This window comes from Talpa europaea (genome assembly GCF_964194135.1).
Source record: "Talpa europaea genome assembly, chromosome: 16".
NCBI lineage: Eukaryota > Metazoa > Chordata > Mammalia > Eulipotyphla > Talpidae > Talpa > Talpa europaea.
The window spans coordinates 10,201,054-10,214,026 of NC_140084.1; the positions used below are offsets into that span (position 1 = coordinate 10,201,054).

Consider the following 12,973-nt stretch of genomic DNA (forward strand, 5'->3'; position numbering starts at 1 on the left):
TTCTAATTCTGTGGTTCTAAAATCAATTTGGTTTGTCATGTTGGTTGACCTAGAGAGAAAGAGAGAGAATATGCTGGTCACACAGTGAGTTTTCCATTTTCCATACCAATGATTTCTCACCATAAATTAGTTCATTGGCTTCATTTTTTTCAGTAAATATTCCTAAACATCTACTTTGTGCCAAGAACTTGTCTATTCACTTGAGACAAGATAATGAACACGAAAAAAACATAGTCCCTTGCTCTAAGGAGTTAACAGTCTGAGGGGGGCACAGATAATTCCAGTATAGTGTGAACATCCCAGGTAGGGATGTTCAGGGACACAGGATTGGAAGGAGAACCCAGGGTAGGGGAGCTAGAAATGACTGTGAAGGAAATGATAATTACGTCAAGTCTTGAGGCATCAACTGGAATTAGCCCAAAGATGATGGGAGGGGGGAAATTGAATGATGCATGTAGCATAAGCAGCATGGGCAAATGATGGAAAGTATGTCTGAGAATCTGAGTACAGTTTGGTAGAGCTTTGGTGGGGAATGTGAAGAAGGGTAGGGAGGAGGATCAGGAAAGCAGGGCACAGATCACGGAGGGGTATGTAAGACATTTTTAAGAAATTTTGAAAGGTTTTTAAGCAAGTAAATGACATGATCAAATCGCTCATTGCTGGAGGAATGGACAGTGCCATTGGGATGTAGAGAAGAGGGCCAATAGAAGATTTATTTAAAAGCCCTGGTGAGTGATTGGATGAGGGGCTGGGAGTGGAAGTGGAGTGAGGGGAAGTGTGAGAGAAGAATCAAGACAGTGCTTGAATTTTTCGGCCTGAACAAATGGATCGGGTGGAGGGGCCTTTCACAGGGGCAGCATATAATACTGGTGAGGAGAACAAAATTCCAGTTAGGCCACCTCAGTTCAAATCTTTACCACTTACTCCCATGTAGTCTCAGCCAACCTACCTAACCTCTGTGTGCCTCATTTTCTCATCTTTAATGAAGTTAACCAGAAAACTTTTATCGTAGTTATTTTGCAGATTGACATGAGTTGATAGCGACATGCTCAGAATTGTGTGTGGTACATAATAAATGTTATATGTCTTTGTTAAGTAAATAAAAACAGGTGACAGAGAAGGAATAACAAGTTTGGCATAGAGGATTCTGTGTGTTGTTTGGGAGATGTTGAGTTTCAGAGATCTGTGAGACAATCAAAAATGTTCAGGGACACATGTAGATCTGGAGCGCCAATGAACGTCAGTGGTGGAGATTGTGTTCTGAAAGCAGTCCTCATGTGAATTGGAACACTGAATGGCATAGAGCAAAAAGGTTATAGAAAGGGTATATGAGAAAGAGGAAGACCAGACAAGATAGTACCTTGGAAACCATTTCAGAAATGGGCAAAAGGAGAGGTACTCGATGAGGAAAATGAAGAGCCATCAGAAAGATAGAAAGAGAACTGAGAGAGGATCTCAAAACCAAGGACAGAAAGCATTACTGGAAGGAGAAAACAGCCACATGTGTTAAGTTTGTCAAGTATAATAAGGATCCAAAAAAGACCATTGGAACTGACAATAAAAGTTTGACCTTGAGTCTTCCCCGGTGGCGCAGGCTGTTGAGCGCTGTGCTGTGAAGCTGTGTGCGGCCTCTGCAGCATGGGTTCGATCCAGGCCAGCCAGTGAGAATCCCACATGCGAAGCAGACCTCTCCTGTCTCACCCGCTGCTCCCCTCAGCAATGTGTTTCGTCAGTCTGCCTGTTCTGTTTCTTGCTCTGTCTCCGGTGAATCCTCTCACCCTCCTGTACACCTAGCCTGTACCCCGGTTCTTATAAAAAATAAATCTTTTAAAAAAAAAAAAAAGAAAAGAATTTTAAAAAATATTTGACCTTGGCCAAAGATAGTTGCTGCTGCTGCGGTGGCAATGGTAAGATAAGAGTGAGAGGAGGGGAGAGGAGAAACACAAAGATGATGAGCACAAACCATTCATAGAGAGTGGAGAGGAGAGAGGTAGCCAAAAGACAGAAGTTAAAAGATGTTTTTTGTATAATGGGGAATACTTGAATATATTTAACTGCTGTTATGGGTTAAATTGTGTCCTTCAAAATTCGTATAGTGAAGTCCTAATCCCCAATACCTGAGAATATGACTGCATTTGGAAATAGGGTCGTTACAGATATTATTTGTTACAATGAGGTCTCACAAGAGTCAGGCAGACTCCTAAACCTGACTAATGTCCTTATAAAAGGGGTATTTGGAGATAGAAAGGCACACAGGGACGATGCCCTGTGAACTTGAAGACTGAGACAGAGTGTGGAGAGGAACCAGAGCTAGGTGAGAGGCAAGACAGATACTCCACAGTCCTCAGAAAGAACCAGCATCTCCAACACCTTGATCTTTGGCTACTGGACTCCAGAACTGCAAAACAAAAAAATTCTGTTGTTTAAGTCTCCCAATTGTGGGACCTTGTTATGCCAACCCTAGGAAAAGCATTCAGTTGCTAATGGTACTTTCCAATATTTATCGTATTAGTCAGAGACCCAGCAGGAAGTAGATGACTTGCTCCAACTGAGTAACTCCTGAAATATTTCATAAGGGACTAGGTGTAAAGCTGTGGGCAGGATGTAAGGGAGCTACAGGGTACTCAGACAGAATAAGAGTGGGCCTTGATGACCCCCCACACCTCAAGGGTGGGGAGAGGAAACAGACCCCCCTGAAAAGCAGCTGCATGGAAAGGACCCCTATAGAACTATGACCCAACCCTCAGTCAGTCCTGGGGACCTGCCAGACTGGATCTTAGAGCACACCTGCAAATTTGACACAGCCCTCCCTCTGATCTCCTGCTCATGCTCCACATGGGACCAGCCAATCCGAGGCCAGAGGTCAAGGGAGTAGTTGATGCAGCTCCCGCAGTTCACCTCCTGGGGCAGCAAGGGAGACAGGAGAGGGGTAGAGAGTAAAAGTGAGGGACCAGCAGAAACCAAGTCCAAAGCCTTTTCACATTTTACAACAACTTGACTACATATGTAAATGTTTAAACTCAAAAATGCTAATAAAAGAATCATTACAGGGCCTCCCCAGTGGCTCATCAGGTTGAGTGCAGCACTGTGAAGCTGTCCGCAGCCTTTGCAGTGCAGGTTTGATTCCTAGCCGGCCAGGGAGATACCCACATGGCACAGCAGACCTCTCCTGTCTCGCCCGCTGCTCCCCTCAGCAGCGTGTACTCCGGTCTTTCTGCCTGTTCTGTTCCCTGCTCTGTCTCTGGTGAATTTTCTCACCCTCCCATGCCTCTGGCCTGTGCCCCAATGCTTGTATAAATAAATAAATCTTAAAAAAAAAAAAAAGAATCATTACAGAGGGAGAGGCTGCAGTTCTGAGACTGCGCTGTGCAAGGCCCCTGCAGGAGGGGTATAGGCAGGTTATGGCAACAGTATTCTCGTGCTTGTATTTGTGTTTGCAATTGTACATTTCTGCTTCACCCAGTGTATACTGGGTTCTTAGCGCTTTTGAATTATTGGGGGAAAATCAGTATATTCTCTATTTCTTTACTTTCATCTTTGGAAATATCCATTGAGGAGGACTTTTTCTACTATCACCTAACCTCTTTGAAGTGATGGAGATGTGTCTCTATTTTTCTAAGATACTTTTTGAGAGAGGACTGATCTGTTTTAAAATATGAGCTGATACAAAGCAAGAAGTGACTAAGCGAAGCTTCTGTTTATAGCACCATCAGTAAGAATCATTTCTTTTTATCTATGACCATAAACATTTAATTAACTAAACAAAAGACTATGTATGTACACGTTATCATTTTTATATAGCTATGAACTAAATTTAGCCAATGCTTTATTTAGAATGGACTCTTAAAGGGGGAATAGCGCACGGGACTATAATGATGAACTGTGGGTGCTTTGGTGGTAGGAAAACTACAGTGACTATGCCTGAGATGAGCAATCATATAGTGTCCAAAAATCTACAATAATGTAAGGATTTCAAACTTTAAAATAAATAATAAAATAGACTCTTAATTTGTTACAGAAGTTAACATGATAATGATAACAATGACAAGTCTTTTATAATGAAGCCAGGCCAGACTTCACATGTTCATAGCAGTTCACCTTGGATTTTGCAACCTGGATGTTTCAGTTCCACAAAGAAGCACCAACTATGTGATGGTTGTTTGAGTCATTGGGTTGGCTTTTGCAAGTGAAATCAAGGAAATTTTTTGTGACAATCCACTTCAGAAGTCTTCAGCTTCTTGTGCCATAATTAGGACTACAACCCTTTGAATCCCCTATTCTTGAAACAGAAAGGCCAAATTTGGAAGCCAGTTCCCCCCACTTCTTGAAACAAAAGGGCCAAATTTAGAATACCCTTACAAATATCGATCTGCACTGGGTATTTGTTGAGTCTAGTGGGGGGGAAGGATGTAATAAAATGCAGGAATTTTCATAATGAGAGGAGAAGGCTTCTCATAGGTAAATCATTTGAGGGAAATGAGAACTGAGCTTTGACCCAATTTTTCCTCTCTCTCTCTCTCTTTCTCTCTCGATGGCATTAAAGGAAAAGAAGATAGAACAGGCCTCAGAGAACATCAATGATGGCAAATGAGGAAATCAGGTGACTCAAAAAAATGTCTGTGTTAGGCTGACAGGTAACCCAGAAAAGCAGCATTCTGAGTCTTCCTAGATGAAGCTGTTTGGGAGCCTGACAGCATTATGGAGAAGAAAACTTGTGAAGCAATGAGGACAAGCCACAGATGGAAAAAAAAAACTTTGAATTCTTTTTTCATTTAAAATTTTTTAAAAAAGCAAAAGACAAAATGGAGAGGAAGTGTGAAGTGCCTCATCGTCCAAGCTGTCTTCCAGTTAAATGTGCTGCTGTGACAGCTCAGCTGTCCTAAGTTCTAATTGTTTTATGTCACACCCATATGCTGCAACACACAGAAATCTTTTCATTTCTTGTCTTCATTTGGGGGACAGAAATTCCCTTTGAAGGCTCCTTGCTATGGGGACCATGGGGGCACCAGAGTTTGACCCAGGCTGGTCGCTCTCCTCCCTGTAGCCCTGTTGTGCCGTCAATGCGCTTAGTTACAAAGCTCGGGACTGCTGCTGCCTTCAGTCAATCCATTTAGCCAAAGGCCTCTGATTTGTTCACATTTACTACAACACATACAGAGGGCTGGAGGATTTTTTTTTTTTCTTACTATTGATCTGGTGCTTTAAGAGGGGAAAAAATCTCCTTGGCTGTCTAAACACTATTGATCCCTGCTTGGGAGTCGCAGCAGAAGTGTAGAAAGGGCGTGGATGAATTGAAATTTCATTTCCGACAACTTGTTCCTGTTATTTTTACCCTTTTGGACGGGGAGAAACACGTTGCTGCGGCTTCAGTCAATGTGGTCGATAGCTCCACTGAGAAACTCAACACGGCTTCTGCCAGAGGTTTGGCAATGAGACATGATGTTGGATTTAGAGTGTATGAAACTGAAGGATGCTGGCGAAAAGCACTAGGTCTTAACAGCAACCAGAGGCAGAGCAAATGGCTTTGGGCTCACTCTGACCTACCAGGCCGTGGCTTGGGAGAGAAGAAGGATTAGGAGGCTAACAACATTGCTGTAGAGGAGAGGTCCTGAGTGGTCACAGCAGAAGCTTCCCTGGGCTACAGGTGCCTTGCTTCAAACTCTTGGCTGGCTTTCTACAACAGGTTAAGGAGAGAGCTTCTCTAGCCAAAGCTGGATGTCAGGCCTCAAAGAAGGGGACTGTGTTGAGATCTTACATGACTACCCAGAAAAGGACGAGTGTAGAAACTGGAGCTGCCAGCCGGCAGGGAACTAGTGGATGGTGCTGGGCGTGCCAGGGCACACATCTGCAGCCAACAGCCACAGGAAGCCCTCCCACCCCTCAGTACGCTAGGTAGATGTATGCCAATAGCACCAGCTTTGTTCTTACTTTTATTAGATGTTCAAAGAATACAGGAGAGAACCAGGCTCCTTCTTCATAGTGGCAACATCTGGCATTGATGTAGCCACACACCTTTGATCCTTAAGGATCCCAACACATTTTACAGCCTGCTGTAGTGCTAATGGCCACAGCAATGACTGGAGTAAATGTGACCCAGTAGTCTCCACTCTGGTTCCCTGTTTTCAGTTTTGCAGAGCAGCTCTCCATACTGAATGAAGAGATTCCAATTTGATCCCAAACACCTCTTTGTCATTTTTTGCAAAATTTGTTCTATATGTCTTCCCCCATTTTTTAAACTACAAGTTCTTCCTAACCCTTCTTAATAAACAGTAATTACTTCATTTACATTTCCAATGATTTCACAGGCCCACTTCTGGCCCTAGCCCTGTCCCTCCCCTTCCAGAGAAAGATGGAAATGCTGTTCTCTCCTGGGAGCCAGGAATCTGCATTGCGGATGAGATTGCAAATTCAGACACAATAAACAGAATTAAGAAAAACTGAGCTGGCATTTGACAGAAATTGTAAAATGACACTCAGAAATGTTGCTCTTGTGGAAATTACTGATATTAAAATATAAATCAGTGTCTTGTGTTTCCCGTAGCACCAGGGGCTCTATTAGGTTATGTGGTTTGATTGCTGAGCTGAACCTAAGAGACTTGGCAGTTCAGAGCTGAAGTTATCCCAAAGTATTTAACCCCTGTCTTGCTGGAGAGCAGGCACCTCAACAAATCTCCGTTGATAATATTGCTTCCAAAAAACCTTGGCCTTTCATTGAAGCTTTTGAAATCTGGGAGAAGGTGGAGGGGGCTAATTTGGCCCAAAAAGGTAAAGGAATTTGGAGACAAGACAAGAATCGTATTGCACAGTTCCATGAAGAAAGCAGCCAACCACAAATCAAGAAGTAGAGTCTGTCAATTTTTTTAATTAATTTTAATGAGGAAAGCAGTAACTATATAATGGATAAACTCTGTCAACGCCAGCATAACCAAGTAACCGAGGTTAATATTGTCAGTAACAAGGCATTGACATGATGTAAGATGCTGATATTGGGAAAGCAGAGGAAATGGTATTTAGGAACTCTCTGTAATGTTTTTGCAACTTTTATGGAAGTCTAAAATGATTTCAGGAAGGCCTATATGTTCCTCATCCTGCAATTCTCACATCAATTCAATCATTAAGAGCCCTGAAATTGTTCATACTTTTTTCAATGGTAGAAGGTGGAACATTGAAAAGAAATATAAAACCCAGCAAGAGAAAAGAAAAACTAACAGGCTGAGTATAGTTAACACCTGTTACTTTTGCTTAAACACCCAAGAATAACTTTAAACTGAATAATGTCTCTTCCCATGACAACCAAGAAACATGTTCTAAATGAGAAAAACAGATCATGAAGGAGGAGGAATAAACAATGTTTCTCTAAGGAGAGTTGTCCATCCATACTTCCCACTGGTTACCAGTTTCTTGGGGACAGACCTGCATCAACAGTCAGTGGTTATGGCATTTGTGTAACCTAATGTGGGTAGACAGTATGTGATCTACTAATGGGTTCCCGATCCTGCCCTGCTCAACCTGTGTTTCACTGAACTTCTTCGCTTGCTTCCTTCTCCCCAAAACTAAACAGTCTCTCTGACTTAGGAAAGAGAAAGGGGAAGGGAATATGAGCATAAAGCAAGAAAATTAGAACCCGGTAAGATTAATGAGATGAGCAGAAGTGAAGAAAACAAGAACCTCAGATCAGTTTAACAATCAAGGGGGTAGAAGGGACTTTGGATTAATACCAAAATGGGAGGCAGGAGAATAAACAAGATCTTAGGATCCTATCCCCTTCTTCACACACCTTTCCAGACAAAATGTAGGATGATGGCAGGGCGGGTCTAAGAAGACAGGGCTTAAGATGATCGTGTGTGTGTGTGTGTGTGTGTGTGTGTGATCGTGTGTGTGTGTGTGTGTGTGTGTGTGTGTGTGTGTGTGGCATTAGAAGAATCCTCAGACAATGGAAAAAGGCCAGCAAGCCCAAAACCCATAGTGTAAAGAAGATGAAGTATTTCTTTGTGGCACGGACATATTGGCACAATTCAGCTGGGTCATGGCCCAAGACCATGGACTACAAATCACCCCTTGGTCCAGGATCCAACCTAGGACCCCAGAATTTAGGTCGACTCTGAAGACACCTTAAAGAGGTGGAAGATACCATGAATAGATTCAATTTTAACCCAAAAATGTTAAGAGCTTTCTCAGAAATAAGACTGTGTTTTCTGCCTATTTGTGGAAATGGGCTTCAATAAGAGTCTAAATAATTACTTTTTCTTTGTACACCCAGTTCATACCTGCTAAACTAATCACCTAAGTGAAGTGCTATCCCTATTGGGTGTTTCTCAGGAATCTGTAAGATGTTCCTAGTGTGAGTTGAGGCCACGTCTAGAGGCATAAAAAATCAGTAGATGCTCCAACCAAGTTTTTGTTTTACTACAATTGTCTACTTTTCCCCCCTGGGCACAGCTGTCACCAAGAGAAATCCTGCTGGAAAAGCAGACAGTGGGACTTACTAATACAAGGTACAGTTCCCTGGGCATATGCACCAAAATCAGAGGTGCCAGTAAAGGAGATGATGAGGCTGGAGGAAGTCAAAGACAAAAAGAGATGCAGAAGCCAGCAGCATAGCTGTAGGGAAAAGGTTTGAGAAGAGAGATGACATTCAAGTCCTCGGCCCAGATATCAGTCTCCACCAATCAGGTAGAAAGGCTCTCTCTCCGTGATGAGTTCCCTCCTCTCCAAAACATTTGTCCAGCCATACTCCTCAGAGAGGTTGTGAAGTTTCACATGATCATTTTATAAAGCATTTGAGGCTCCCTCAAAGTACTCTTCCTTATCCATCTGGCAAACATTACTGTCAAATGCTTCGAAAATTTATCCTATAACCCATTTTTTTTTTTTTGTCCATAAGCACTTCTAAATTGTCTGCCACTGCTGCTAATGACTCACGGGATTCCCATGTCCCTTCATGGAACATAATTCTCTGTTTTCCTTCTGACGTATTTTACTTAGTAGGTTTAAATACCAAAAAATAGACTCTGTTCATGTCTGATATACTTTCATGCAAATATGAGAGCCTCTGCCTCCTGCTTTTCCTTCCAAACTCTTGACCTTTGCTCTATAATTCATAGTAGGTGAAAACACAACGATCAAGAAAATCTTTTTTTTTTCACCTTTGAGACAAAATTCCATTTGATTTAAGAATCATTTCCTAACTAATAGGTGTGCCTGTAGAGTAATATTATTCTCAAGGCTGTATTTGTTCCATCACAACTTTTCTGTGATGCTTTGGCTCAGTTTGTGGTTGCTACTAAAAAAAAGATGTCTGTTGAGGTAGAACATTGAGTCAGTATACCCCAGAGGTAGGAAAGATAATGGTTATTTTGTGGAAATCAGCCTCAATAAGAGTTTGAGTAATAGAAAAATTGTTACATTTTCTTTGCACATCTAGTTCATACCTGCTACATTCTGTACTTTACATACTATCTATTTGGTACAGTCCTCTAGCTTAGAGAGGCAAGAATGAATGTTCAGAGAGTTGAGTGCCTTTCGAAACACCACTGTTTGACATAGGTGCTGAGCCAGGTTTAGAAACTCAGTGACGGTGAGTCCTATTAGGTGTTCTTTTATGCCATACTATTTTTAATCTTCTCATTTACCTAGTACTGTAGATGAAATATTTGTTTCCTCCCTCACCAAGAAAATTCATATGTTGAAAACCTAATCCCCAAAGGTGAATGTATCAGTAGTTGAGGTGTTTGAGAGTGATTAGATCATGAAGGTGGAGCCCTCATGAATAGGATTAGTGCCTTTACAAAAGAAACCTCATAGAGCTTCCTTCCAGTACATGATGGTACAGTAAAAAAGGCAGTCTTACCAAACATGGGTCTTCACTGGACACCAAATGTGCTGGTGCCTTCAGCTTGGTGCCTCCAGAACTGTGATGTTTTGTTATAGCAGCCTAACCGTATTATTTTTAGTGACTTCTTGTGGCCAATGAAATGTGAACAGAAGTGAAGTGCATGACTTCCACTTTAAGAGCCTGCAGGTGATTCACCAAGCAGATCCTTTTTTGCTGCCATGGCAATAAGCAACATACTAGATAATAGAGGTTCTACCAGCTGAGGACAATGAAGAACAAAGCCTCAGTTGACTCATAAAGGACAAGTGGCCAAGTGAGAAATAAACCTTCATGGTTTTACAGCACTGAGATTTGGGGGTGTTTGTTACGGCAATAATCTCCTGACTTCTTCCTACAGGGTAAGCCCAAGCTACATCACTGTTCCCATGATGCATCTCTGCACTTGAGGACCTAAAAGGGTAAACAATGCAGCACATCAGAATACAACCCCATAAAACATTCCAAATTCCATGCCTCACCAACATTCTTTCTTCCTCTTGGCTTATATTAGGGGTGAGGGATGTGGTTCATTACAAAGAATGAGTATTTTGATAGCTTCTCATTCTTGGAACTATTCTGCAGGTAAGTACCTGATGGAAATTTCCTTTTTTCTTAGAGTTAAAAACATAATGAATCAGATTATTTTAATACAGTGCATTGTAACCACTGATGCATCATCCTGCACTGATATACATACATGTGCAAAAGTCTTTGGTTTCCTTTGAAGCTTTTTTATTTAGTTAATTCTCAGCACTTTACAAGTTTCTTAGCTTTATAAGTAAGCCCCAACATTGTGGCAACTCTGTGCTTCAGAAAATTACATATCAGATATTTCCAAATAAATAATTATAAGTTAATGGAAGCTCCTTGTGGAGCTGTAAGAGAGCAGGTGTGACCTTGAATAAGTCACTTAGACTCTCTGGGCTTCAGCTTCCTCCTCTTCAAAATGGGGATAGTAATATCTGTCTCCCAGGATTACTGTGAGAATTAATTTGGGTTATGCACATCCTGTATGGTTCATAATTAGTGCATAATGTTAGTTACATCTGAGTCACAGAGTAATTAGAAATCCAGAAAGTAAGATCATTTCAGGCCTTTTGCTTTCCAGCAAAATGAAATCAAAAACTATTTAACCACCAAGTAGTGTTTTTTTGAAAATGTGGTAAAAATATGAAACTGTCTTCCTGGTTCAGGTTTTGAAAACACAAACAGATGGATAGGCAAGTAGGTATCACTAACATTCAGGAAATTTTTCCAAGCTCCCTGCTGAGGACACACATCTACATGGGAAAATCTTTAAAGGGCAAGACTCATTTACACTTTTTCCATCTTAAATTCTTAAACTTTTTCAGGTTTATAACAAAGCTCAGAAAATGCTAAGCCTTAAAGGAGAATTGAGAAGTGCCAAGGAATTGAAAGATGAGGTAAGGCTCCTTAACTCTTCTATGTGCATATAGCTGAACCTTTGTTACAAAGACTTCAAGTTTCACGATTCAAAATTCCAGTAATAAGGACCCCAAAAATCACAGATAGAGTTGGACAGCAAAACACAGCATTTAAGAGCCCAGACCTGAGCTAGGTGGGTCAGGGTCCATATCTTAAGCAGCAGTATGATATTGGCCATGTTGCTCACCCTCTCTGAGCTTCCTTTGTTTTACCTAGAAAACATGAATAATGTGCACCTATATCAAAGGTTTTCTGTGAAAATGAAGTTAATACTGCATGTAAAACATTAGTGCTTAGCATATAGGAAGTGTTCTGCTTAGTCTAATATTTGGGTCAGCCTCTGTTATGTCTTCTCTGCTTTGTTCCAGAAAGAATTTAAGGAGAATCTTTTAGTTGGTATAGAGTTGTCTCATACGGCATAAGCTTTTTAACAGAGCTCCTACCTTGCAAGCAGCTTATAAAAGAGGTTTTTCAACTTCTTTCCTCATGGATTACTGAAGGAAGTTGTACAGGATTTGTTCAATTTCTGCAGGGAGTAAGGATTTGGTATGGAATTTCTAGAAAGGCATCCCTTCCTCCAGTTGTTAACTTTGGCACTTTTGATGTGTCAGGCATTGTTCTAGGGGCTGGGGATAAAGCAATGAACAAAATAGACAGAGATCTCTGTTCTCATGAAGCTTACCTTCTAGTGAAATCATTTCTCCAGGGATATTATGGGGAAAAGTATGTGGCAACTTCCCAAGTCAATAAAAATTGCCCATATTCCATAGGTGGTTGACCGCAACCATATGCCATGTGTATCCAGATACTTTTACAGCATGCCAATTTTTAAAGAATTTAGAATACAATAAAAATTCTCATTTTTCACTATAAGAACATAATTGCTTCCAAAATTTTTGCTCACATGAAAAACCTCATATAAGTGTCCATTAATTCCCAAAAATTGCAATACATAAAAAAGTAAACTCAGGAATCAAGTTAGTAATATCAATAATAGTGTTTGAAATTACTGTAGATAACTGTAAACTCTACTACACTTTACTATATAAGTAAAGTTTAAAAATTCCTGAAGTAACACTCATTTTTAAGGTTTCATGCTTTTTAAAAATGTAACTCTCTAAGTTGCTATCTACTGAATAGTTGTGGTAGTAGTCATTACAAGTGGTTTCCCACTGTTTGTTGAAGATTTGTCCTTATCCTTAGACATAAAAGATAATTTTCCAAAGATACCTTTATAGTATTGTTGATTGACTCCAAAATTACTCTAGAAACTGCCACTCAAACTTTCTTATCCAAGTGCCAGATCCTTGGGAATGGTGCCATGTTGCATCTTTGTGAAGCTTTGGCATCTGACAATGCTACTGAATCACAAGCTTCAGTTTAACATCTGTTTCCCCCAAGAAGAAGCATAAGACCATCAATACTTTGGAAGCTTAGAGCAAAATTTCTCCCCCGCTTTTGAAACATGTTCAAAAAGGCATGCTCTTTGGAAAGAGGGGAAAAAAAGACCTGTTGAATCAATACAGAAATTTTGCTCCAGTAAGTAACCTATTTTCCAATAACTATGCAGAGTATGGTAGCAACTTCATATCAGTGCTCACCATTTTGCTTGTGGGTAGGTAGCTGCTGCCAGTACCACATCTTTCATACAGA

The 12,973-nt window shown here is 40.9% G+C and overlaps 1 protein-coding gene across 1 annotated transcript in view; it reads left to right on the forward strand.

The window, feature by feature from the left end:
* Window positions 1-11,247: 11,247 nt before the first annotated feature.
* The window catches only part of PMFBP1 (polyamine modulated factor 1 binding protein 1), a gene marked incomplete at both ends in the record, with an annotated part of 41,881 nt that continues 40,155 nt past the window's right edge, over window positions 11,248-12,973 (forward strand). The window contains one exon of the mRNA XM_084256561.1: window positions 11,248-11,298. Coding sequence (XP_084112687.1) covers window positions 11,248-11,298 — 51 coding nt within the window. The remainder of the gene's footprint in view (window positions 11,299-12,973) is intronic.